The 21,979-nt window shown below is 40.9% G+C and overlaps 4 protein-coding genes across 5 annotated transcripts in view; 2 read left to right on the top strand and 2 right to left on the bottom strand.

The window, feature by feature from the left end:
• The first annotated feature begins 284 nt into the window (after window positions 1–284).
• LOC128741859 (gamma-tubulin complex component 4 homolog) lies at window positions 285–2,690 on the top strand. Its single transcript, XM_053837959.1, has 4 exons — window positions 285–464; window positions 518–969; window positions 1,026–2,372; window positions 2,430–2,690. Exons 1-4 carry the CDS (start codon window positions 399–401, stop codon window positions 2,572–2,574), a joined length of 2,010 nt encoding a protein of 669 aa, XP_053693934.1. The 5' UTR covers window positions 285–398; the 3' UTR covers window positions 2,575–2,690.
• LOC128741860 (protein arginine N-methyltransferase 6) lies at window positions 2,546–3,862 on the bottom strand. Its single transcript, XM_053837960.1, has 3 exons — window positions 3,715–3,862; window positions 2,772–3,655; window positions 2,546–2,709 (listed from the first exon to the last, which is right to left on the bottom strand). The coding sequence occupies exons 1-3, from the start codon at window positions 3,769–3,771 to the stop codon at window positions 2,586–2,588; spliced, it is 1,065 nt and encodes a 354-aa protein (XP_053693935.1). The 5' UTR covers window positions 3,772–3,862; the 3' UTR covers window positions 2,546–2,585.
• A 292-nt stretch (window positions 3,863–4,154) lies between these two features.
• On the top strand, window positions 4,155–15,255 carry LOC128742425 (uncharacterized). The gene is made up of 6 exons (XM_053838783.1): window positions 4,155–4,428; window positions 12,220–12,390; window positions 12,452–13,246; window positions 13,310–13,605; window positions 13,660–14,258; window positions 14,346–15,255. Exons 1-6 carry the CDS (start codon window positions 4,243–4,245, stop codon window positions 15,179–15,181), a joined length of 2,883 nt encoding a protein of 960 aa, XP_053694758.1. The 5' UTR covers window positions 4,155–4,242; the 3' UTR covers window positions 15,182–15,255.
• Window positions 15,256–19,686: 4,431 nt separating this feature from the next.
• Window positions 19,687–21,979, bottom strand: part of LOC128744352 (aquaporin AQPAe.a) — a 39,375-nt gene continuing 37,082 nt past the window's right edge. Inside the window, exons 4-8 of one of the 2 annotated variants that reach the window (XM_053841283.1) lie at window positions 20,765–20,908; window positions 20,419–20,709; window positions 20,233–20,361; window positions 20,108–20,158; window positions 19,687–19,909 (exon numbers count right to left, since the gene is read on the bottom strand). In XM_053841283.1, the coding sequence (XP_053697258.1) occupies window positions 20,111–20,158; window positions 20,233–20,361; window positions 20,419–20,709; window positions 20,765–20,908 (612 nt within the window). In that variant the 3' untranslated portion in view covers window positions 19,687–19,909; window positions 20,108–20,110. The remainder of the gene's footprint in view (window positions 19,910–20,107; window positions 20,159–20,232; window positions 20,362–20,418; window positions 20,710–20,764; window positions 20,909–21,979) is intronic. The other variant, XM_053841284.1, reaches the window with a different exon arrangement.

Here is a 21,979-nt window from a genome sequence, read left to right as displayed (position 1 = left end):
GTCTATGGACTATGAGGTCTGTTGTCAGGGCGTACTCGACGCGTCTCCAATGAATGTCAAAAGATTGTGCCCACTTGTGCTCAATATCCGCCATTATCGCTCGTGGAAAGCTCGATTACATTACATTAGTAATCATTGCTGTTAGAAACCCCTTGGTTTTAGCTAGATTCAGCTTATTTACCACGGGGTTCCTGAACTCACAATTTTTTAGGCTTTTTTCAATTGTTGGTCTCGAATTTCTGTTTGAAGTTTGCTATGGGAAACTTTTGGCATCTTTTTTTATAATCTTGTTTATAGATAGATTTTTATTCATCCCCCGCCGTACTCGTAAATACGTTGAATACCGATACCGGATTCTTGCATCTGTAGTATATTCGTCCTAAATAGTATGCTTGAAAATGATACATGACATTTTGTTTACTTTGTTTTCTTCCAATTCTGATTTACCAATCGAAAACTTTACGGTAAGTTCCTCTACGTATGCCTTCTAGAGCGATTTAAATGCCCTTATTTTTAGATTCCAGAGGTTGCGTCAAAATTTCTGCATCCAGGAGAAATTAAAATACTGGAAGATTTAATTCAGATTGCCAACCAATATAAAGAGCTAAAAAAATTCATTCATCAGTATGGCACCCAATCGGCCGGTTTGATCAAACCAAAACAGCAGAAACCATCGGAAGAACCTTTGCAGCAAGGATTGTATTTGCAAGCGTTTGCCGATGGGCTTGACTTAGCAGTGAAACCCTACCGTGATTTGTTGGTTCAACTGGAAGCTAATTACCTGAAACGGCCGAACCTGTCGCTGATCTTCATATACCATCAGGTGAACCAGTATCAGGCACTGTTCGGGTTCCTTCTCCGGCTTGTAAGTGGCGTGCTAACGCAGCGGATTCATGGCTGTGCCCTGCTGCAGTATCTTCAGCAGCACTGCCTGCACGGAAATGAGAAACATTACCAGGCTATTAAACTGTAAGTTACCGCTATTTGCCGGTGGCGATAAAATATTACATTTTTGTTTGTTGCAGGATTCAAAATGCGGTTTACGCAATTTTTATCAAGCAACTTTTCGGCTGGCTACTGCATGGAAAATTTGTGGATCAGTACTGTGAATTTTTCATCCAGCACGTGGATAGTTCTCGAAGCGTTCCTGAATCTCTGATGTACGATAGAAGTATGCGTAGTGGCGGGACCACCCAAGTTTCGGTTAATACGTTTTCGGATAACACTAGCATCAATACTGAATTGTGGCGTTATGAAATTAGAAGGGAGATTTTGCCGTACTATTTTCCCGCTAGCTGGGCCGAGAAGGTTTTATTTATCGGTCAAACTGTTCTGATGTTGAACTGTGACCCAAGAGAGGGTAGCGAGAGGAAAGGTAATCAAGAAAAGAAATTTGCTGCTGTAAAGGAGAGCCTTTGGGGTGAAATGGAGTACGAGTTTTTCAAGAAGTTTCATCAATTGCAAATGGATGAGAATTTGAATATCGCCAAATTTGAAAACATCGTCGACGAAATCAAGCTTTGTGTAACGGAGCAGATGTCGGAAATAGCTATCAAAGAGGCAGATTTGATGAAGCAGCTTAGGCTGATAAAAGATTACTATTTGCTTGGTAGAGGAGAATTGTTTTCGGAATTGCTGAAACAGACGCGGTCATTGAAAACATTGTTTTCTAAAGGCATTACCGACGGGTCGTCAAGAGATTTGAATCGTGCATTCCAGTTGGCGGCAAATAGTGTTAATATAACTGAGGATATAGAACAGTTTTCCTTCGTGTTACCACCGAAGGAAGAAGTCGAGAGCCTTTGCTATGAAACCAAAGGAATTTTAAGCTACATAACGCTAAAATATAAAGTGAAATGGCCCTTGCATTTGCTTTTTTCTCCGAAAACGTTGGATAAATACAATGAAATGTTTCGATTCCTGTTGCGCATTCGAAAGATCCAATATGACATTCATCAGGTGTGGTCTTTCCAGCGGGAGTCTAAAGTCAAAAAGAACTCCGAACTACTGCAATTTCGAAACAAGCTGATGTTCTTGATAGACAACCTTCAGTACTATCTGCAGGTGGACGTTCTGGAAAGCCAGTTTAGTATTTTAATGGCAGCCATCGGAGAAACGAAAGATTTCGAACGCATTCAAAGGGCACATACCGTTTTTCAGGCTAATGTGCTGGGTTTGTGTTTTCTGTTGTCCAGTGCACCGAATGTGGATGCGACGTGCGCCCCATCGGTTATTCACATTAACGAGAACCCTGTGCTCACTATTTTGGATAAAGTTTTGGTGATTGTGGACAAATTTTGCTCTTTTTGTGTTAGTTGCAAAGATCCGATGACTAAAATTGAGAGGCAGGAATTCAACGGATATGATCAGGCGTAAGTACCCCAACTGTTGTTTTAAATTTAAAAATGCATTAGATGTTCCGTTTCTAGATTCAATAATCATGTCGATTCACTGCTAAAGCTTTTGATTGGACTGAAAGCTGGACCCAGCAGTGCGCCACTTTCTCAACTTTTACTGCGATTGGACTTCAATCACTGGTTTAGTAACAATACTCAGGTTACAGAAGCGACGTAATTTAATGTTATTTATTGATCAACTTCCATTTTTTGCAAGTGAGCTTTCATCAAGATGCATTTGGTCATAACACAATCGCAAGGTAAGCTATGCTCTTCCTTTTCGGCGTCCAGTAATGTTAGTTGAAGATTATACCTAGAAAAAAAAAGTATGTTGAAAAAAGAAACCGCCTTCAAGCATCCAGAAATCCCTCAAACCTTCTTGCATGGTCGGCACTCCTGCTCAGATTAAGATTAAAAGCTATCGGATCAAGTTTCTCTACATCTTCGCAAGCATCCTCAGGTAGCAGAATCACGCTTTGTTTCCAATGCGTCGGTAGAGTGTTGGGGCTAGTTGATAAAACAACTTCCGTTGTTGGGTGTTCAGGATCTCCGCTTGGAAAAGTACAATCAAACCAAAGACAAACACCTTGAAACTTTCCCGTTTTCTGGATAACCATTACCTCCTTCATTTCAAATGAGTTCAAATCTTCCACGCTGACCTCCTTCAGGTCCAACCAAGCCATTATATGGCCCTCGTGCAGCAGATGGTCGGCTGAAACATTTATAACTTCCGGCCTGTTTGACTTTTGTTTCCGCAGTTCTCGTCCAAAACAGCGCATGCTAACGCCAGATAAGTTTTCGAACGTGTCGAACCGACTAGGAACGCTGCAGGGTGCTACGAAAATAGTTGCAGTATCGGGAAACATTAGCCCATTCGTCTTTAAAAATTTATCTCTCGCAAGGATAACCGAATCGAGCATTCCCTCGTGCAGCAGAAAAAATCCCATCCACTCGGAAACAATTATATCCACCTTGTCAACTCCAGCCGGCAATTGGAAGTCCTCTATTTTGCATTCAAAAACTTCCACCGTTCCTTCGAAACCGTTCTCTAAAACAACCTGCCGTGCGAGTGTGGCCAATTTTGATGCTTCGACGGCGTAAACCTTTTTCGCTCCGGCCTGGGCGCAAAATATGGACAGAATTCCCGTTCCCGTACCGACGTCGAGAACGGTTTTATTCTGAAACAGGCTTTTATTGCCAACAATTGCATTCCGGTAGGCATCCTGGCGGGCTTTATCCATCAGCATCAATTGATGAATCTGCGAATAGGCATGCAAACTGCTTTATACGATTGTTAGATGAATGGCTTTGTACGTACCTCCAAGTCTTCGTAACTCTCGAAATAATCTCCATGATTTTCTGCTGCTTCCAACATTATTAGGGTAAATTAACCGGTGGAAGAACTGATAGGCCGGGTCAGGTAGGCGGTTTAGTTTAGGATTTGGCCAATTTTTAGCGCACGTTATGGTTATGTTTTGTTTTTACAATCGTGTTTCAGCGTTTGACACATTTAGCATAACACGAATTTAGCTATTGAACCACGTTTAGATTCAGAGAAGCGCCAAACTGTTACAAAAATCTTTACTTTGTCATTTGTCCGAAAGGTACGAAAAGTTACCGAAACACTTTTCTAGCCGATCTAGCGCTAAAGTGTTCAAATATTGTTTACGGCAGACATGTGAACTACCGCAGTTGCTCTACTCGCTGCGTTTGCGTTCTCAGTTTTCTTCAGTCATTCTCGTTCGTCAGTCGTCAGTTCGGTTGTGCGAGGAAGCTGTGTACCTAGTGTATTTTGCTTTTGAAAAATTAGGTTTTCATTTCAAAAAACCAGTGCCGTTTCGTAAAAATGGACGAAATAGATGAACAACTCGCCGAGGAAATGAAAACGAAAAGAATTTGTCGGTTTTGCCTGACGCAGGAGGAACCGATGAGCGATATATTTTCGTCTGACACGAAAGAAAGCAGCAACAACAACAGCAAAACGAAGCCAACTCCTTTAACGCTGCAGATAATGGCCTGTGTTTCGATTGAGGTGAGTCGATCAAGTTGGTGCGCTGAATGCTGCATTTGGCGGCAAAACCAAAAGTCCTTATCGTATACGTTTGCTTATGGTCTGCTAGAGCCGGTAGAGCTCTAGCTAGATTCTTCCGAGTCTGGGCTCTGCTTTTTGGTTGCTATTATTCACAGCAAACAGCTCCCTCTACGACTAGGATAGCACATCTGCTGAATCCAAGATGGCGAAATACACAATTTTGTTATATTTTAGCGATTACAGTAGGTTCGATAAGTGGCTAACGCTCTTATAAAACATCTTTCGCTCTACCTAACTTTGCTTCGACACTGTAAATGCGCTTTCGCTCGGTTAAGTAGAGACAACCACTTTTTGTGTTTTATCGTCGATTTGCTTCTATATGAGAAAAAGGAGCTAAAAGCAAAAAGAGCAAATTCAAAAATATTTATTGAATTTGTCTGGGGTACTATTACCCACGAATATGACGAAAAATAAATTATGCTCCGTAGTTCTAAAATTGATTTGATACATCTACATTTTAGCAGTATAGGTAAAAGTTTTGAAAGTTTAAACAAACTGGAAACTTCATACATGTAAACCGAGAAACCGCTTGTTGGCTTAAGTTTACGGACTTTATTATTTTAGCACGGGTTGTTTCTCATGATTTGGCTTAAACAGTACATAGGTTAAGCAAACTAAATACATTCGCTATGTTCGTTGGTAATTAGGCAGATTGTTAAACAGTTAAGAAGCGGTGATACAAAATAATTAACTATTAAGCTAGGATGAGACTAGAAGCGGATGCTGGTTGCTATCAGCCGACCATACGAGCTACGATTATGAACTCGTCCAATGTGATCATGTCTACTAGCTAATTTGTTAGCTAAGGATCACCAATACGGCAATTCACAGGGCCTGGGAGAAGAAGTTGGCTCGAATTCAGTTAATAATTGACTCCGATTTTAGCTTGTTTCAATCCGTGGGTACTCAGCTTGGATAAAAATGAACGATACACACAAGTCGTCGTATGTTCGAATCCCGACTGGGAAAAGCTGTTAGAGTCAATAGGATCGTAGCAACTGGCCCTGCAATTGTCCTGCACTCTTAACAGATGACTGCGAAGTCTGTCCTATAAAACAGAAGGTCAAGTCTCGATAACGGAACGTAGCACCTAGGCTTTGCTTTGCGCACAACTTTTTAAGCGTTGCTTCAATGACCCTTCCTCACCCAATTTCCGTTCTTTCTCCCTTCCCTTCTGGATACTATCAACACCTTTGTTCCATTACTTTGTTCTACTGTCTCCTTAGTGGATTGTAAAAACTACCGTTATGAAAATTAATTGTATTCCTGACCTCATTAAAGGTCAAGACAAAACACGAGGTTGTTCTTTTCAACCAAATGGCACAGATTCCAAGTGCTTCTGTCCAAATATTCGTCCTGCGGTGAATACTGGATAAGCGATAGAGGAAAGGGTGTCACATGTCAGTCAGTGAATATCAAACAGGCATTTGACGCGATAGATACTTCAAAAGCGGTTGTCATTCTGCAAAATATGGGAATATCGAACACACTGATCAACAGAATCACAAAGGCTTGTCTATTTGAATTTCAAATTTTGAAAGAACCTCTACAATGTTTCGGGCAGCACTCGTCAATATTGAATAGAGCTAGGGGAATGAAGCAATGGTGCCCCCTTAGTGCGCTGCTTATCATAATTGTGCATCACATTTTAAAATCAGTACCTACAAGAATTGTGGTCAGAATTCTGTCTGGAGCAGGTGACGGATATTAGCCTCCCATGTCTGTTAACCCATTATGACCCGGGTATACCTAAATTTGGACCAAATGAAGTGAAACTCTGTAATCTATTATATTATGGCTCGAATGTGTCGGGAAACGCAAAATCGTCATTTGGAATGCTTTCAAGGCCAAAATATCGCAGGTTAAATATTTTATAGGCTCAGTTTCAAACAAACAAATCACAAAGTTTTTTACAGATTTCTTATCGAATTTTGTGATAGACTTTACATATAAATACTAATTTACATGTCAGGTAATGTTTTGTCACTAAATGTAGACTTTTTCATGCGTTTTGGAGACAAACATTTTTTCGCCATTTTTTCAACTTTTTTTCCGCCATTTGTCACAACTTTGCACTGTTGAAAATACAGATGAAATGACAAAAACTGACAAATTATATCACACACACATCAGATTGATGTCTTATCTCTCTTGTAGTGATATATTAACAATGCTAACTATTGAAATTCAGCAGTAAACAGGTTTTGAAGACGAGGTATGATATATCATACGCTGGGTCATAATGGGTTAAGATGCGAGATATTATTTCTAAGCAACAAAGAGGACGATGTGGAGAAACTCCTGGACCTCCTGACTCCCTGACTTAGCGGCAGTAGGTCTAGAAATAAATGTAAAGAAAACGAACGTTCTATTCAGGGATCCCTATGACACCGCGAACACAGCGCTATAAACACAAATGAAGTATTTATTTAAGAGACAAGAGTACAGTCAACTTTCGCTAATTGCACTAAGCTCTTAGCCCGTTTAGTGAAAGACTTTCGTTAATTGGGCTGAGATGTCAAAACCGAGGGATATATCGATTGTTTTTGTCGAAATCGTCGCAGAAAGGTTTATAAAAATATACACTTATATTAAATACAGAATCAAAGTGGAACCTAATCTTTTCTTTGTTGAAATTTGGTTCTAGATTGTTTAACAAGTAAATAGCTGAATTTCATGCTACAATATTAATATATATTGGCATTTTTAACTGTTTCATCGTGATGCTAAAAATAGGAGGGTCAAGTTCATAAGGGATCGGAAAACGATATGATGCAATTGTGTTTCATTCAATTAATTTTAATATTTTCTATATAAATTATTTTCCACACTTGAATGAACTACATTCAAGAGCCCCTCGGAAGAAAAAATACGCTGTCAGAAATGACGTTTGACTTCGTTTTAGATGGGCTATAGCCCAATTAACGGGAGCCCGATTAAAACGTAGCCCAGTTAAAGATAGCCCAACGAACGAAAGTTGACTGTATTTAAGAGACAGATAAAAAGTTCGATAAATACGAGCTATCAGTGATAACTATGCTAAAGTCTTTTGGAATTTTCATCACAAGTAGCTTATCAAGGCCGTCAGCAACCTCAGAAGGAAGGGCGCATAAAGCCTTTCACCTGCACCTATTTTTTTAAAGACGTTTTCTGTAGAGGAAGACAGTAAAGCGCCTTTATCATTATCTCGTCATGCCAGTGGAGATGTATGGCTTCTTAGAGGCTTTTCAAAATTTAACAGTTGACAGTTTACAAAAAATCGAAACTAAGGAGAATGGAAAACAAGATGTTGCTCATTCTGGAAGAGTTTAAGACACTGCAAAGAGCAAAAGGACACTGAGGGTAACACAGACGCAAACGAAGAAGACAACGTAGAATCTTGATGTCGCAAAATTTCGAATATAACGTTAAAATAAACCGTGAAAAATCTAAAATCGTACACATGATAAGCGTCAAAATTACTACACTCTTAAATGATTCTACCCGCAAATAGGTCGGATTTAGTTAAAACTACTCCAAACGCCCTTAAACTTAAATTTTATGTAAAAAATTCAACCTATTTCGGTTACTTGCTACCGATAGTTGAATTAGGCCATTACAAATATTATAAAGTTTTTGTCCTTCCGGTGTTGGGCCACTGAAGGGGGGGGGGCGAAAAAAAAACAAAGTGGATTTTTTAATCGAGCAATAAAAAACATGGATTTTAAGAATTTTTATTTAAGGTTTAAACGTGAAAACCGAATCTATTCTTGCTTATAATATATACGTTATTATTTTCTATGCAAAAAAATACGAAAAAAGACAAAAACGAAGGAAAATTTTGCACACATATTCCTTGATATAAGGAAATCAGCACTGGGGGATTGATAAGAGAGGGGAGGCCATAACTCTGAAATGCCTGGATGGTTCTTCATCAAGCTTGGCACACCTGCTCCTTGACAAAAGAGAAACTGCACTGGGGGATTAACAAAAAGGAGGAGAGAGGTACCCTAATAGGAAGGGGGAGGGTCCCTAATAGAGGGAAGCTATAACTTCGAAACGCCTTGCCCGTTCTTTATCAAACTTGGCACATATGTTCCTTGATATCAGGGAATCTGCATCTTGGTTGATAAAGAGAGGGGGCCAATAAGGGGGGAAGACCATAACTTCAAAACGCCTTGACTGTTCTTTATCAAACTTAGCTTCCATCAGTGGTGCACAGGTATAGACATGGTGCGGGCCAAATCGGATCGCCCATGAATGCCGCGGGCCGCAATAATCTCTGGCCTTTCCTGTGCGACGACAAAATCCATTTGCTAGGAATCACCACAAGATTTAAACCGGAAAACATTCAGATTAACAACAGGAATCATGTCGAAGGCCACATGCGACCCGCGGGCCGCAGTTCGGCCATCACTGGCTTACATGTTCCTTGACATAAGGGAATCAGAACTGAAGGGGTTGACAAAAGGAGTGGGTTCATAACAGGGGTGAGACCGACCCCCCGGCACGTCGCCATTTTTCTGTGACTGAATCTGAAACGTCAAAAATACTGGGCGGGAAATCACTTCATAGAAAATCAATGCGACGCCATTGTTGTTTGGGGTACAATACTGAGGGGCCCAATTTGATGGCGGTACTGGGGGTACTGTCAAACTCTGTAGACCAAGATAGCGATGTCGTGGAGGTGGGTGAGACTCCGAAATGTTTGCACGGTTCTCCCATAAGTAACGGTGTGACTGAAATGAAGAAGTATCACCCACACTACCGCTGGAAGCATATCTGTCCCATGTTACAAAACACGAAAATGAGAAACTCGCACTCATCTCTAATCTAATCTAATCTCACACTAACGTAGCCAATTCTGGAAGGCATCTTGGAAAATGACGATTACTTGAATCAATCATTTTTCTTGTCAACGGCCAGGCCAACTGCGCAGCATGTACCGCAGAGAGAATTCCAAGGAATCAAGTGGAACTAGAAAAAATACCTAATTCCATCAAACTCCTTGAAATCAAGGGAAGGAAGAAAGCGTGGACCTCCCGTACCAAACGCTTCCCATATACATAAATAATGATTTATTTACAGTCGTTGGGAGTATCTTTGCTAATAAGGGTTAAGTGATACTCCGGACCCTCAGGGATGAACTAATGGCATTTAGACCAGAAGCCAGGCTGCAATTGGCCAAGGATATAGCGCCTTATTTCGCTCTCTGAAAATAGATTAGTTTACCAAAAAATTAGTATAAATCATATAATACTTGAAATTAAAGTCGTGTGGTTTAATGGTTGCCTAAAACTACATTTGTAAGGTTAGGAACTGAAAACCGCACGACCCCGCACCTCCTAGCTTGGCTACTCAATTATACAAATTGAAGTATTTCCAGGTATGGCCACGTGGAGGCGCTAGGTAGGGGCTTGGGATGGCTAGAGCTATGTTGGGCGCTTCTTCCTAGTTGCCTTCCCCATTTCATACCCCGAAAATGAGAAACTCGCACTCATAGTTGAAAAACTAATTTTTCTAAAATTATTGATGTTATTTGTCCCTCTGAGATAATGTTGAAAAACTTCACTCAATTTTGTATACAACTTGAAAACATTTTATATGAAAAGTTATATGCGAGGTAAATATGCGTCCATTTTTCCAGTGGGGCAAATTTTCTTCAGATTTTTTCGAGGTTGAGACAGTTATGCTTCCACCGGCAGCACATGACTGTAACAATTTATCCGTACAACAGAAAAAAACTAGAATACGAAACTGCAATGCTCGTAGCTATACACTCCTATTCTGTATTTCGAACGAATTGATTGTTCGAATCAAAGGGGATGGTATTCTGCAATCCGCCAGCAAAATCAAATGGGCAAAATAACTCGTTTGAAAGAAGTCGAACGAAATAAAGGTCCGTTCAAAATACATAGTAGGGGTGATAGATTTGTCAAGTGTAATTATGCACCGAATTAATCAATCATTCAAACAGTGTGGAGTTGATCTGGGAACACCATCTCATGGTCAGCTTTATATGGCATGTTTCAGATTTCAGGATAGGATGCAGTACTAAACTAATAAATAAATAGATAAATAAAAAGCTGTGTTTAGAAAAGTACAATAACAAAACTATTCATTTCCTATGGGTGGGGTGGCCATTGGTAAAAGCGGAAGGTGCAAATAGGAAAAATGTCTTTGTATCTCTTTCTTTATAGGGTTTTATAGAGATTTCCGTAAAGAAAACAGATATGCAAGTGGCCGGGTAGACAAAAAAGGGGGAAGCTGACAAATGGGACGGGACGTCCAAAAGAGTAACAAGCATTATAAGCATTTCGGTTACAATAATTGATGTACAAGTGACTATGAGCCAAAGGCACCCCGAGTAAGATCGGGCACTCAGCTAGTGTTCATATAAAGTAGGACCCATAGCAGCTACTAAACAGGGACTGTGATTAGGATATAAAACATGTGAAGTAAAGGTAACCGCCAGTCGCTTTTGGATTACATTTGCATGTGCAACATGCGCATCACAATGTAATAATTGCGTTACGAACTGTTAAATTTGGCAACATTAATTACATCTACATCAAGCGTACTTATTACTTTAAAAAATTTTGTTTATCACGATCTCGGTAAACAGTTTGCTCTTTTAAACTGCTTCTCGATTAATCCTAGAGTACCAAGATTCAGGACATTATTCTGTTGAGTTCGGAGTTTTGATAGTTTAACTAAAGATTTTAAAAATAAGATTAGAGAATTATTCTAATGCTAAGCTGTAGCAATCTGTAATACATATTTAGTCCTGGGCGGTGTGAAATAAGATAAATATATAACGCATATCGCAAAAATTTAACGATTCTGCAAGCACTAAGACGCTACGAAATTAATTATTTCAAGAGCCGGGTCATGTTAACTCTAGTAACTTCTGTAACGGGAAAGGTAACCTAATTACCGATAAATCGGAGGTGGCCTGCAGTAAAAAAACAACGTTTTGATTTGCTGTTAAATGGTGAAGAGAATGGAGTCATCGAGAGGAATAGGATTGACTATGGATCCACAACGAAAAACCTTAGAGAGCAACTGGGATTTACGCCATATCCGCCGAGCTTTTGGGAGCCGGGAGTTCTGACGGCATCGGCTAGCTAATTACCGCTTGGTTGGAGAGGCTAATGCTTTATTTTCAAGAGATGTTCGATTGGAATAATTATGGGGGCATAACTCTACTAATCTCTGCGTACAAAGTTATATTCAGTTACTCTGTTCCACAGACTAATACCGTTGCAGAAAACCTTTGCTGGCAAATACCAAAATGGTTTTGTAATGGCCCGCTCCACTGTGGATCAGATGTTTATTCTACAATAGCAAAGTTAAAGCTTTGGTGCTATATACTGACGGAATTTGAACTGATTTTTTGTTTGACCGACTTCGTAGTCAACTGTCAAAGTGTACAGAACAAATGTGTGGCTAGGGTTAATTCATGCTATAATATGGGGTATTTCTTGTCGGTAACTAGCTGAAAATAAGCATTGTCAGCACTATAAGAGGGCTAGCAGTAAAGTAGCCGCATATTTTACCAAAATAGTATTTAAGTAGTATTGGTTACCTGGGCAGCTTTAAGAATTTAATATTTTGTTGAGAAGTAAATGATTAGGTATTTGTTGACTATAATTTCCTCCAAGCAAAAGCTCCCTAGTTTCAAAAGATATAAAATACAAGCTAATTTAACAATTTTGAATTAAACTAAACTTTTGATGTTCGGCATTTTAGGTTTACAAAGATGATGGGATGCCAAGCACAATATGCAATAATTGTCGCCAGCTAATGGATCATTCTTATCGCTTCAAGCAGATATGTAAAAAAGCCGATACGTTGCTAAAGACGTATCCTTTAACTGGCGTTTGGCCAGAAAAATTGGCAGTTCCTTTCAATTTGTTTAAGGTAAGTTATTTGTAATGGCCTGTTCTAGCAACATGTGCAAAAATTTAATCGACGTTTCTAGACCCAGAGCACTCAATCTGTAGTGGCCAAAGAGAAGCCACAGGCACGACAAATAACAGTTATACCACCAAGAGGTGATTCGCAAATAAAGCGCAGTACTTCGACCTTCAAAGCACCCGCTGCAGTATCGAAGCAGATAACAGTTCTTGAAGTTGCACAGGTAAAACCACCACTTAAGCAAGTACCGTCTCAATTTGAAGAAGCGGTTACTCAGAATGTTGAAGAAACAAAACCTGTAATTGAAAATGTAGATATCAAACCAAAAATTGTAAAACTAAGCATTGAAGATTTGAGAAATATCAAGCAGGGAAAACCGATCGATAAAGCTAAGTCACTCAACGCAACAGTAGCCCCAACACCGGTTAAGAAGCCTCCGGTAAAGCTGATCAATGGAAATCTGGGAACAAGTAACAAGAAACCGGTCTTGCTAAACAGCATGCAACCTAGTAAGAAAACTGAAGAGCATGTGGTACAGGTTGCTGATGGAAGGCTGGAAATTATCTCGATGGAAGCGTCTGATACCATCGATCCACTCAAGCTTGCCGAGCCGGTAGAAACAAATGTTTTCCCATGTACCGAATGCGATCGGTCTTTTCCATTGCGACAATTACTGGAGATACACAAGAGCAACCATAATCGAGAACGCAACCATCCATGTGAGTTGTGTGATAAGCGATTTTTCAACAAGTATGATTTGGCCAAGCATAACATGACCCACACTGGCGAACGTCCGTTCGTATGCGTTATTTGTAAATCTTCGTTTCCGCGAGCTACTCTTCTAACAAGGCACCAAAGGGTATGTCTGTTAACCTAATTACTTATGTTAAATTCAACACCGACCAACATTTTCTTTTTCTAGATTCATAAAGATCAAGCAAAATTTATATGCATGTACTGCAATCGCTCCTTTTTCTCGGACGAAGAGCTGCAGAAACATTCGGAGATCCACCAGAAACGTCGTCCTTATCACTGTAGTAAATGTCCGAAAAGTTTCGCCTACAAACAGGGCCTCGAGCGGCACGAGGTTACGCACGACACCAATCTTCCCTACCCGTGCGAACATTGTGATGTGACGTTTACTTCTGCAGCCAAATTAGCACGGCATCTTACTGCACATGCCGGAAATCGACCGTATCCATGTCGTTTGTGCCCAAAGTAGGTTTCTACGGCGTTTTTTGTTATCGAAAATGTTAATTTTATTTTTCGTAGGTCTTACATGTTACCACATCACCTTACTAGACATATGCGGACACATCAGGCTGGCAAAGGAGTGTATAAGTGCAGCGACTGCAGTAAGAGTTTCAACAGTGCAGATGATTTGATATATCATTCAGCGGTGCATGCGACCGCCAGTCTTAATTGTCCACTTTGTCGAGATCATTTCAAATCTGTTGATCTTGTTACTGCTCACATCAAGCTCCATTCCGAGAGTGAACAGCACGCATGTGACTATTGTGATTTGCTGTTCCTTGATGCAGAGCGTTTGGAAGAGCACTGTCACGAAGACCATCAGGACGTGTTAGCAACCGATCGAACGGGAACCGATCTGGATACGAGTGCTTCTGGCACTGAAGATAATGCGCTCGTCGAAGGTGCCGAGCAGCTGATCATTGAGAAGATCGTCATTGGAAAGGATGGCAGCAAGACGATTACAACTTTTGTGGATGGTGAACAGAAAGCAGAGAAAGTAGTACTAAAATCGGAAAAGACTTCCAAAGGAAAGCATGCCACGAATGATCGAACTGTTAAAGATGAAATTTTCTTCGATAGCGAGGAACTGGCTGAAGAAGAATATGTGGATTTTTCAGGTAGGTCTAGTGGCTAACTGGTTTAGTCGATAGTTTAGGGCTTAGATACGCGTTTTGTCAGATATTTCGTATTTATTCTATTTTTAGAAAATGATATGCAAGTGGAAGATCAAGAATATTGTTATGAGGAAGAAACAGCGACAGAGCCAGTTCCCGAGCAGCCCAAGCAGGAGCAGAAGAAAAGTAACGTAGTGGAGCAGTACCGACCGAAAGCTGAGCGCAAAAGTGTTTCTCCGCAGAAAACTATAGCGATAAAATCCGAACCCGTAATAAGTTCTGTCAAACCGAGCGTACAAAGAAAAATGGACAGCTTCTTTAAAAAGACTCCATCTAAATCTAGACCGTCTTCGGAGAATACAGCAAACAAAAGTGTTGGTGATGTGTTGAAAAATCTACCTAAAGAAATGACGGTGAAGCGACCTACTCCAGCTACACCAAAAGAATCTACCCAATCCGCTAAACCTTCCAAAACGCCAGAAGGCTCATTAAGGGTATTTCCATCGAGTAGTAAAGTTGGAAACAAAACTATACCCCTTGCGCATAAAGCACCTACAGCAACTGTACGGTCACCCACAAAGCAACAGAACAGCACTGCTAAAGTTGAAAAACGGTCTCCCGATAACGTTACTGCTAAGGCCGGAGTAAAGCGACCAGCTGAGGACTCACAGCCACATTCTCCTGTAAAACGCGTCGCTATCGAGAACCGACGTTTATCAGTTGCAGCGGTCAACACACCAATGTCAGCTGCTAAACAGGAGCCCAAGCCCAGCCCAGGATTGAAAAGAAGCAAAACTTTCGAAATGAAAATAGGCGACAAAATGGTCAAAGTTCAGAAAGTCATCATGACCAAGTCCGAAGTGGCTGCAATGGCTCGGGATGGAAAAATTGAGATGCAAGGAGAAACCATGATACTTAAAAAGTAAGTTGTGAATGACTCTAGACTAATAACTTCCCTTTATCATACGTCTGTTGGTATTTGATTGAATAAAGCTATAAGTTTTAGGCCCTATGCATTTGTTGCCTTCAATTGAAAGAACTTGTCGATTAATTTTTATTGTAATTGGCAAATATTTTGTAAGGGTTAAATTAGGGAAGAGGGTATGACATGGGGTTAATTAGTACAGTCTCTTAAGCCCCACCTAGTAAATTAAACGATGACGATGGCCATACCTGGAAATGCTTCATGTACATACTGGAGTGGCTAAGCCAGGAGGTGCGAACTTGAGCACCTGTGCTGGTAAGGGGGGGGCTCAAACAGCGGCCGTATCGGAGCGAGCGGCTGAATATAAAATGCTGTATCGCGCAAGCTATGCCTAAGATGGTAGACCCATCAGCAGGTATCACGACCCCGAACAATGAAAATGGAAATACGCAACGGATCAATCGGCTCGAGAGGACCTATGGAGAGTGCTCAAAACATGACGTGAAAATTATCATCGAAAACACAAATGCACAGATCGGAAGGGAGGAATCCTTTCGTGCTGTCGTTGGAAGACATCAGCGTTCATCTGTCGCCCAGTTAGCTTCGAGGTACGATGCTGGTCTAACAAGCCAGTCGTCGTATGCTCGAATCTCGGCTAGGCGGTGCTTGCTAGATAGAGTCAGTAGGTTCGTTGCACTGGCCCCGTAGTTTTCCTGTATACTCTAACAGCGAAATCTGTCGATAAAGAAGGGTAATGCAAAGACGGTTTAAGCGCAAGGCTTTACTTTTTTTGTCGACCAATGATAAGGAATGGCCGTCTGAAGCACTTAATTTCCACGTCTGAATATTCGGAAATACACATGGAGGCATCCAAATGAAGACGCTAGCTCTTAGGTCGGCCATATCTTAATTGACAGTCGACACTTTTCGGATGTTATCGATGTATGGTCTTTTTGGGGACCAAATGTGGACTGACCACTCGACTATTTCGTCGTGTGTAAGCACTGAGCACTGAGAGGACCACGTTACGTTTCAATATCCAGCGGTTGACGGCAGATGGCGTAGCGGTGGAATACGTCACAAAGCTTGATCAATGAATAACAGAACTGCAAAAAGAAAGAGAGTAACATATAACTGGGCTTTGGAGAAACCTCCATGTTGCCATTGAAACAACTGCGAGAGAGGTGGTTGGTACGTCGCACGGAAGGCGGCGCAACAACTGGCTGATGCCAAATGCCAGAGAGTGACAGATGAGGAGTACCAGGCCAGGAGTTGCATGCTCTTTGCGGTTACATGTCAGTCAGAACAGAGAAAGGTACATAGAGACTGGTACACGTGCTAGCCGGCGCAGAGGAGCGATTCACCAGTAACGATCCGCGAAGTTTCTACAAAACAGTGAGGTGCAGGAGTTTTTCCATGCCTATGATGTGCAATGATAGTGCTGACAACCTGCTTAATGTCAAAAGGGCGGCAGCCAGTTGAAAGGAGCACTTTCAGAGGCTGTTGGATGGAGAGGTAAATACGGAGATCAGCTGGGACAGGATACGAATTGCGAGTAATGACTAAGCTGTGGAGCCACCCACACTGGAGGAGGTTAAAAAGGTAATCAGTGAGCTGAAAAATGTTAAAGTGTGGCAGTACAAAATAATCCACCGGATCATTGTCAGGATCTGGGAGAAAGGAAGGAGTTTGCTTTGTTTTTAAAAAAGGACATCGACTCGAGTTAAAAAACTATCGTGACATTACATTACTCAATTCTACCTATCAGGTGCTCCCCGGTAACCCGTTCTACTGACTGAGACCGTTAGCGGAATCCTTCATTGGCGAGCACCAACCTGGTTTTCGTAAAGGTCGCTCCATGACGGATCATAGATTTATCCTGCGTCAGTTGCTAAACAAGCTCCGGGAGCAAGGTTGCCAACAGGTTTTCCCGAAAATCTGGCGAACACGAATAAAAGTGTCTGGCAAAAATATGGTGGTCAATTAGTCCGATGGGGAGGCGTTTTTCTGAAAAAATCTTGCTCGTTTTGCCCACCGTAGATGCAAAATTTTGTCCAAAATTAGAAGTGAGGACCTTTTTGCAAGACGGCGGATCGAAAATCTGGCAAAAATCTGGCACTTTGCCAAATATCTGGAAAATTTTGAGTTTTGTCTGTTTGTCTGGCGCGCAATCTGGCATACTGGCAACCGCATCTGGGAGTACAATTTGCAGACTCATCTTCTGTTTGTGGATCTTAACCCATTATGGCCCGGGTATACCTAAATTTGGGCCAAATGAAGTGAAACTGTGTAATCCAGTATATTATGGCTCGAATATGTCCGGAAACCCAAAATCGTCATTTGGAATGGTTTCAAGGCCAAAATATCGCAGGTTTTATATTTCATACGCTCAGTTTGAAACAAACAAATTACAAAGTTGTTTACATATTTCTTTTCGAATTGTGTGATAGACTTTACATATAAATATCATTTTACATTTCAGGTAATGTTTCATCACAAAATGTAGACTTTTCCATGCGTTTTAGAGCCAAAGTTTTTTTTCGCCGGTTTTTCAACTTTTTTCCGCCATTTATCACAACTTTGCACTGTTCAAAATACTGTTCAAAATGACAAAAACTGACAGTTTATCTCACACATACGTCAGAGTGATGCCTTCTTTCTCTTGTAGTGATATATTAACAATGCTCACTATTGAAATTCAGCAGTAAACAGGTTTTGAAGACGGGGTATGGTATATAATACGCTAGGACATAATGGGTTAAGGCACCGTATGATTCAGTAAAACGAAATGAGCTGTAATAGAAAATGTTGCTTAGAACATGGTTTTCCGATGACAGTAGTTACACTGATTCGTGCGACGCTGGGTGGGTCGAAATCAGCGTCAGAATTGCGGGTGAAACCTACGCTGCTTTCGTGAGATTAGATGGACTGAAGCAAGTGGATGCACTCTAACCTGCTATTCAACATTGCCTTGGGAGGTGCAATACAAAGAGCAAACGTGAAAAGAAACGGAACTATCATTACGAGATCTCACATGCTTCTTACTTTTGCGGATGACGCCGACATTATCGGAAATAACCGTACAGCAGTGAAAGAGCCGTTTAGACCTTTTAAATGGGAAGCAGCGAGATTGGGACTTATCAACACCGCCAAAGCGAAGTACATGGTTACATGGGAGTCCAACTAATGGATGGAGCTGGATGGGATACGATATGAAGTAGTGGAGGAATTCATATACCTGGCATGTGACAACGATGTAAGTCGCGTAGGAAAACGATGAATTGGAGCCGCGAATCGGGTTTTCTAATACGTAGTCCCGTAGTTTGCAAATTCGAACATGTTTGCAACCTTTACGGACATGTATCATGGACGCTAAAGGAAGCTGATCGACAAGGGCTTAGGGATTTTGAGCGTAAAATTCTACGATTACCGTGGAACGATACAACGAATCTTCCTCCATATGTAGAACGTTGCAGGCTTATTGACATCGATACGTTAGCAGCCAGAAGAAAACTACTGCAGCGAATGTTTATTTTCGGACTAATCAACGGGGATATTGACTGCAGCCCACTTCTTAGTATGATTTGCATACATGTCCCTCATAGGCAACTGCGTAACCATACAATGCTATGGCATCGTTCCCATCGTACTATCTACGGCCACAATGAACCGTGGACTATGTGCTGCCGTGCTTTTGATGAAACGTCAAGTGTGTTCGACTTCAATATCAGTAAATGTACTTATAAACATAGAATTAAGGCCTTAAGTTAGTGAATAATCTGTGCAACTATATGTTGAAGAAATAAATAAATAAATAAATTAATACTATGTGGCAAAATGGAGTGTGATGCAGACGCATGAACCGCGAATTGTGTCAAGTATATGCATATATAGTGCATATATATGCATATATAGTGAAGGTAGTAGAAAGAAGCAGGTTGCGGTGGGCTAGACACATGACCAGAATGCCCGACAAAAGTGTAGCCAAAACTATTTTTAGCAGTGAATCAGAAAGAAAACTTTGGGACAGACCCTGCACCCGATTGATGTTCGCTGTCGAGGTCGAAGCATATTCAACTGGTGTTCGAGGTGAATGTAGAGTCCACGACCGACAGCACTGGAGGGCCATAAAGTAAGAAAGTGCGGTTAATGAGAATACGACCTCCAACATGAAAGAAATTGTAGAAAATGCTCACCGAAAAATTGTTTTTCGCTCAGTTTATCACCTTCATTACGAACAAATGTTATATTTCTATTCGGCCGTCATACAAATTAACTGCATTTCCTAGGAAATATCCGTGTGCTTTTCCAAAAAGTGAAGAATCAAAAACTCACCTCACCTTCGGAGGTTACAAGGTTCGCAAGGTGCAACTAGGGACCCACCCTTGTTGGGACGAATTGTATGCAGAACTGAACAACAAAGTATAGATAGAACTTATCCTAACCGGCAAGATAAGATTTGTGATATTATATAATTAGATAAACAAATTATCAACATATTGGTCGGTTATTTATTCGTGGCACAATTTTTAGATTTGAGAAACACTTCATGGCATACTTCAGAATACATTACGTTTAATAAAATATCATAAGAAAATCTCATGATTGTGAACTTAATATTCTAGTTTAAATATGAAAATCTATTATAGAAATATTCGATCAATGAATATTTAACACATATTCCAGTTTTCGGGCGTTCAGTTTAAGCCATCCCGTCCAACCTTTTAAGCTGTAAAAGAAATAACGTTGTCAATCATGTATTTTTGAAAAAATAGGAAATGTTACGATTAAGAATAAGGGTTAGCTAGTGAATTTTGGCATTTTTTAGGGATCACTTGTTGAAGGAAAGCAAAGTATAAATTTCGCGCAAATGCTCACGCAGTTGTTTCAATCAACAATAAATCCGTGTGGTTGGTTTTGCGAATACCTGTCACACTTCTTCGTCAATATATTTCAACTTAAGGTGGGTTCTGAGGGCCTAAGGACAATATTCAGAAAAATACCATAGAATGAAAACGATTCTTTTCTTTTATGTAGATAAAACTAACGTACCTCTTTTTCGTCTGCAGCGACTCGATAGCGTTCAGGAGCAGTTAGCTCTTCCGACCGTGGAGCTTTAAATACTTGACAGTAGAGTAGTGCCGCACAAATGCCACCGAGAATTGGACCAGCCCAGTAAATCTGTAAGAAAAGCTCGTTTCGTCACACTGGATTCTAAATAATGCACATTGTACCTACCCAGTGGTTGGCCCAATTGTCATTGATGAAGGATGTTCCGAAGGAACGTGCAGGATTCATGCTGGCACCGGTATATTCAACAACACCGAGATGACCCAACGTAACAGTTAATCCGATAGCAAGCGGAGCAACGAAGCGGGAGTCTGGTTTATTCTCATCGCACACTCCGAAAACGCAGAGCACCAGAAGAAAGCCAAGGAAGAATTCAATACCCAAACCTTGCATATCTTGAACGTTTTCTTTCAATCCAGTATTGCCGAGACCATTCTGGTACGCTTCCGGCAGAAGTGCCTGTAAATATGTTCTCATGTAGAAATAGCGAAATATTGTCGTGTAGTTTGAATACCTTCAAAGCGGCGGTTCCTGCTACAGCGCCGGCACATTGCGAAATCACGTACAGGCCAGCCCGGATGAAACTCACTTTGCCAGCTGCCAAAAGACCTGCAGTTACCGCTGGGTTGATGTGACCTCCACTGATGTGTCCTATGGACTGGAAGAATGGTATGTATTATTTTCCTATCATAAAGCAAAACGTAATTATTTCTTGCGTTCTACTTGAACACATCCAAATAATTTTGAAGTACGGTTCAATTTGGTTCATATTACTCAGTAATCTACTACTTCTCACCCTATTCAGCTTTGGAATAAAATTGTATTGTATACGCAACGAAAGTCTTGGAGATTTTTTTTTAGAGAAAATGCAAATTTACTAGGAAGTAAAAAGTTATAGATGCATCATTCTAAATAGTGCTTAGCTGCCAATTTTTCCTATTTTTCTAGTAGAGCTCGAATACCGTTACGGTAAAAGTGTTTATCTTTTGAGCGTAACGGCCAGCCCATGTCACATCGAATAGAAAAAGTAATAACCGGACAACACACCATATCTGGAGAATATCATAGGCGGGGGAAAACTTCCCATATGAATGTTCTCAACTGGATTTGACATTTTGATGCCGAAAGTTGTCATGCGGCAGAATCATCGAATCTTTCGTAGCCAAATCCTAGCCTTTGAAGACGACCTCGTCCTTGGAACGGCGGAGATACAACGACGCATTCAAGGTGGAACTCGAGTCTACTGCCTATGACGCTTTGATTGAGCATACGCCGTTGTACAAAACTGACGATGTACAAAACGCTAATCCGATCAGTAGTCCTCTACGGTCTTGACACTATAACTTTGCTCACGAAAGACATCATGCACTTGAACGAACGATCTATTTTTGACGGAGTACAAACGGAAAGCGGAGAATGGAGTAGGCGTAAGTTGGCGAAAGTTAGGTGGGCCCTAAGGGTTTTGGCCGTTTTGGGCACCCCATCGACATCTCTATAACGAGTTGCAGTGAACGTCAGCGACAGCATGTCCTGGGCTCAAAATTTGACAGCGGGCCCAAATCAGACTGCTGGCAGTTGAGTGAAACGCAGTTCTGACATGCTATCTCATTTTCGCACAGACGAGATGATGGCAGCGAAAACATGGTTGCCTGCCGATGGCGTGGTTTTGGGACATCATTGATTTCTGCCTGAACAAACAAATCCACTTTTAATTTATTTTACTCATATT

The sequence above is a fragment of the Sabethes cyaneus genome, chromosome 3, assembly GCF_943734655.1.
Source record: "Sabethes cyaneus chromosome 3, idSabCyanKW18_F2, whole genome shotgun sequence".
NCBI lineage: Eukaryota > Metazoa > Arthropoda > Insecta > Diptera > Culicidae > Sabethes > Sabethes cyaneus.
The sequence above is the reverse complement of the archived record's forward strand: the minus strand, read 5'-3'. Positions and strand labels throughout refer to the sequence as shown.

Excerpts from the sequence above, each read along its gene's own strand:
- LOC128741859 (XM_053837959.1), top strand. The coding sequence starts at position 399 with ATGATACATGACATTTTGTTTACTTTGTTTTCTTCCAATTCTGATTTA. Across the intron at positions 465-517 it reads TACCAATCGAAAACTTTACG|ATTCCAGAGGTTGCGTCAAA; the intron begins GTAAGTTCCTCT and ends CCTTATTTTTAG. Across the intron at positions 2,373-2,429 it reads TTCAACGGATATGATCAGGC|ATTCAATAATCATGTCGATT; the intron begins GTAAGTACCCCA and ends TTCCGTTTCTAG.
- LOC128741860 (XM_053837960.1), bottom strand. The coding sequence starts at position 3,771 with ATGTTGGAAGCAGCAGAAAATCATGGAGATTATTTCGAGAGTTACGAA. Across the intron at positions 3,656-3,714 it reads AGAGTTACGAAGACTTGGAG|ATTCATCAATTGATGCTGAT; the intron begins GTACGTACAAAG and ends GCCTATTCGCAG. Across the intron at positions 2,710-2,771 it reads AGTGCCGACCATGCAAGAAG|GTATAATCTTCAACTAACAT; the intron begins GTTTGAGGGATT and ends TTTTTTTTCTAG.
- LOC128742425 (XM_053838783.1), top strand. The coding sequence starts at position 4,243 with ATGGACGAAATAGATGAACAACTCGCCGAGGAAATGAAAACGAAAAGA. Across the intron at positions 13,247-13,309 it reads TTCTAACAAGGCACCAAAGG|ATTCATAAAGATCAAGCAAA; the intron begins GTATGTCTGTTA and ends TTCTTTTTCTAG. Across the intron at positions 14,259-14,345 it reads AGAATATGTGGATTTTTCAG|AAAATGATATGCAAGTGGAA; the intron begins GTAGGTCTAGTG and ends TTCTATTTTTAG.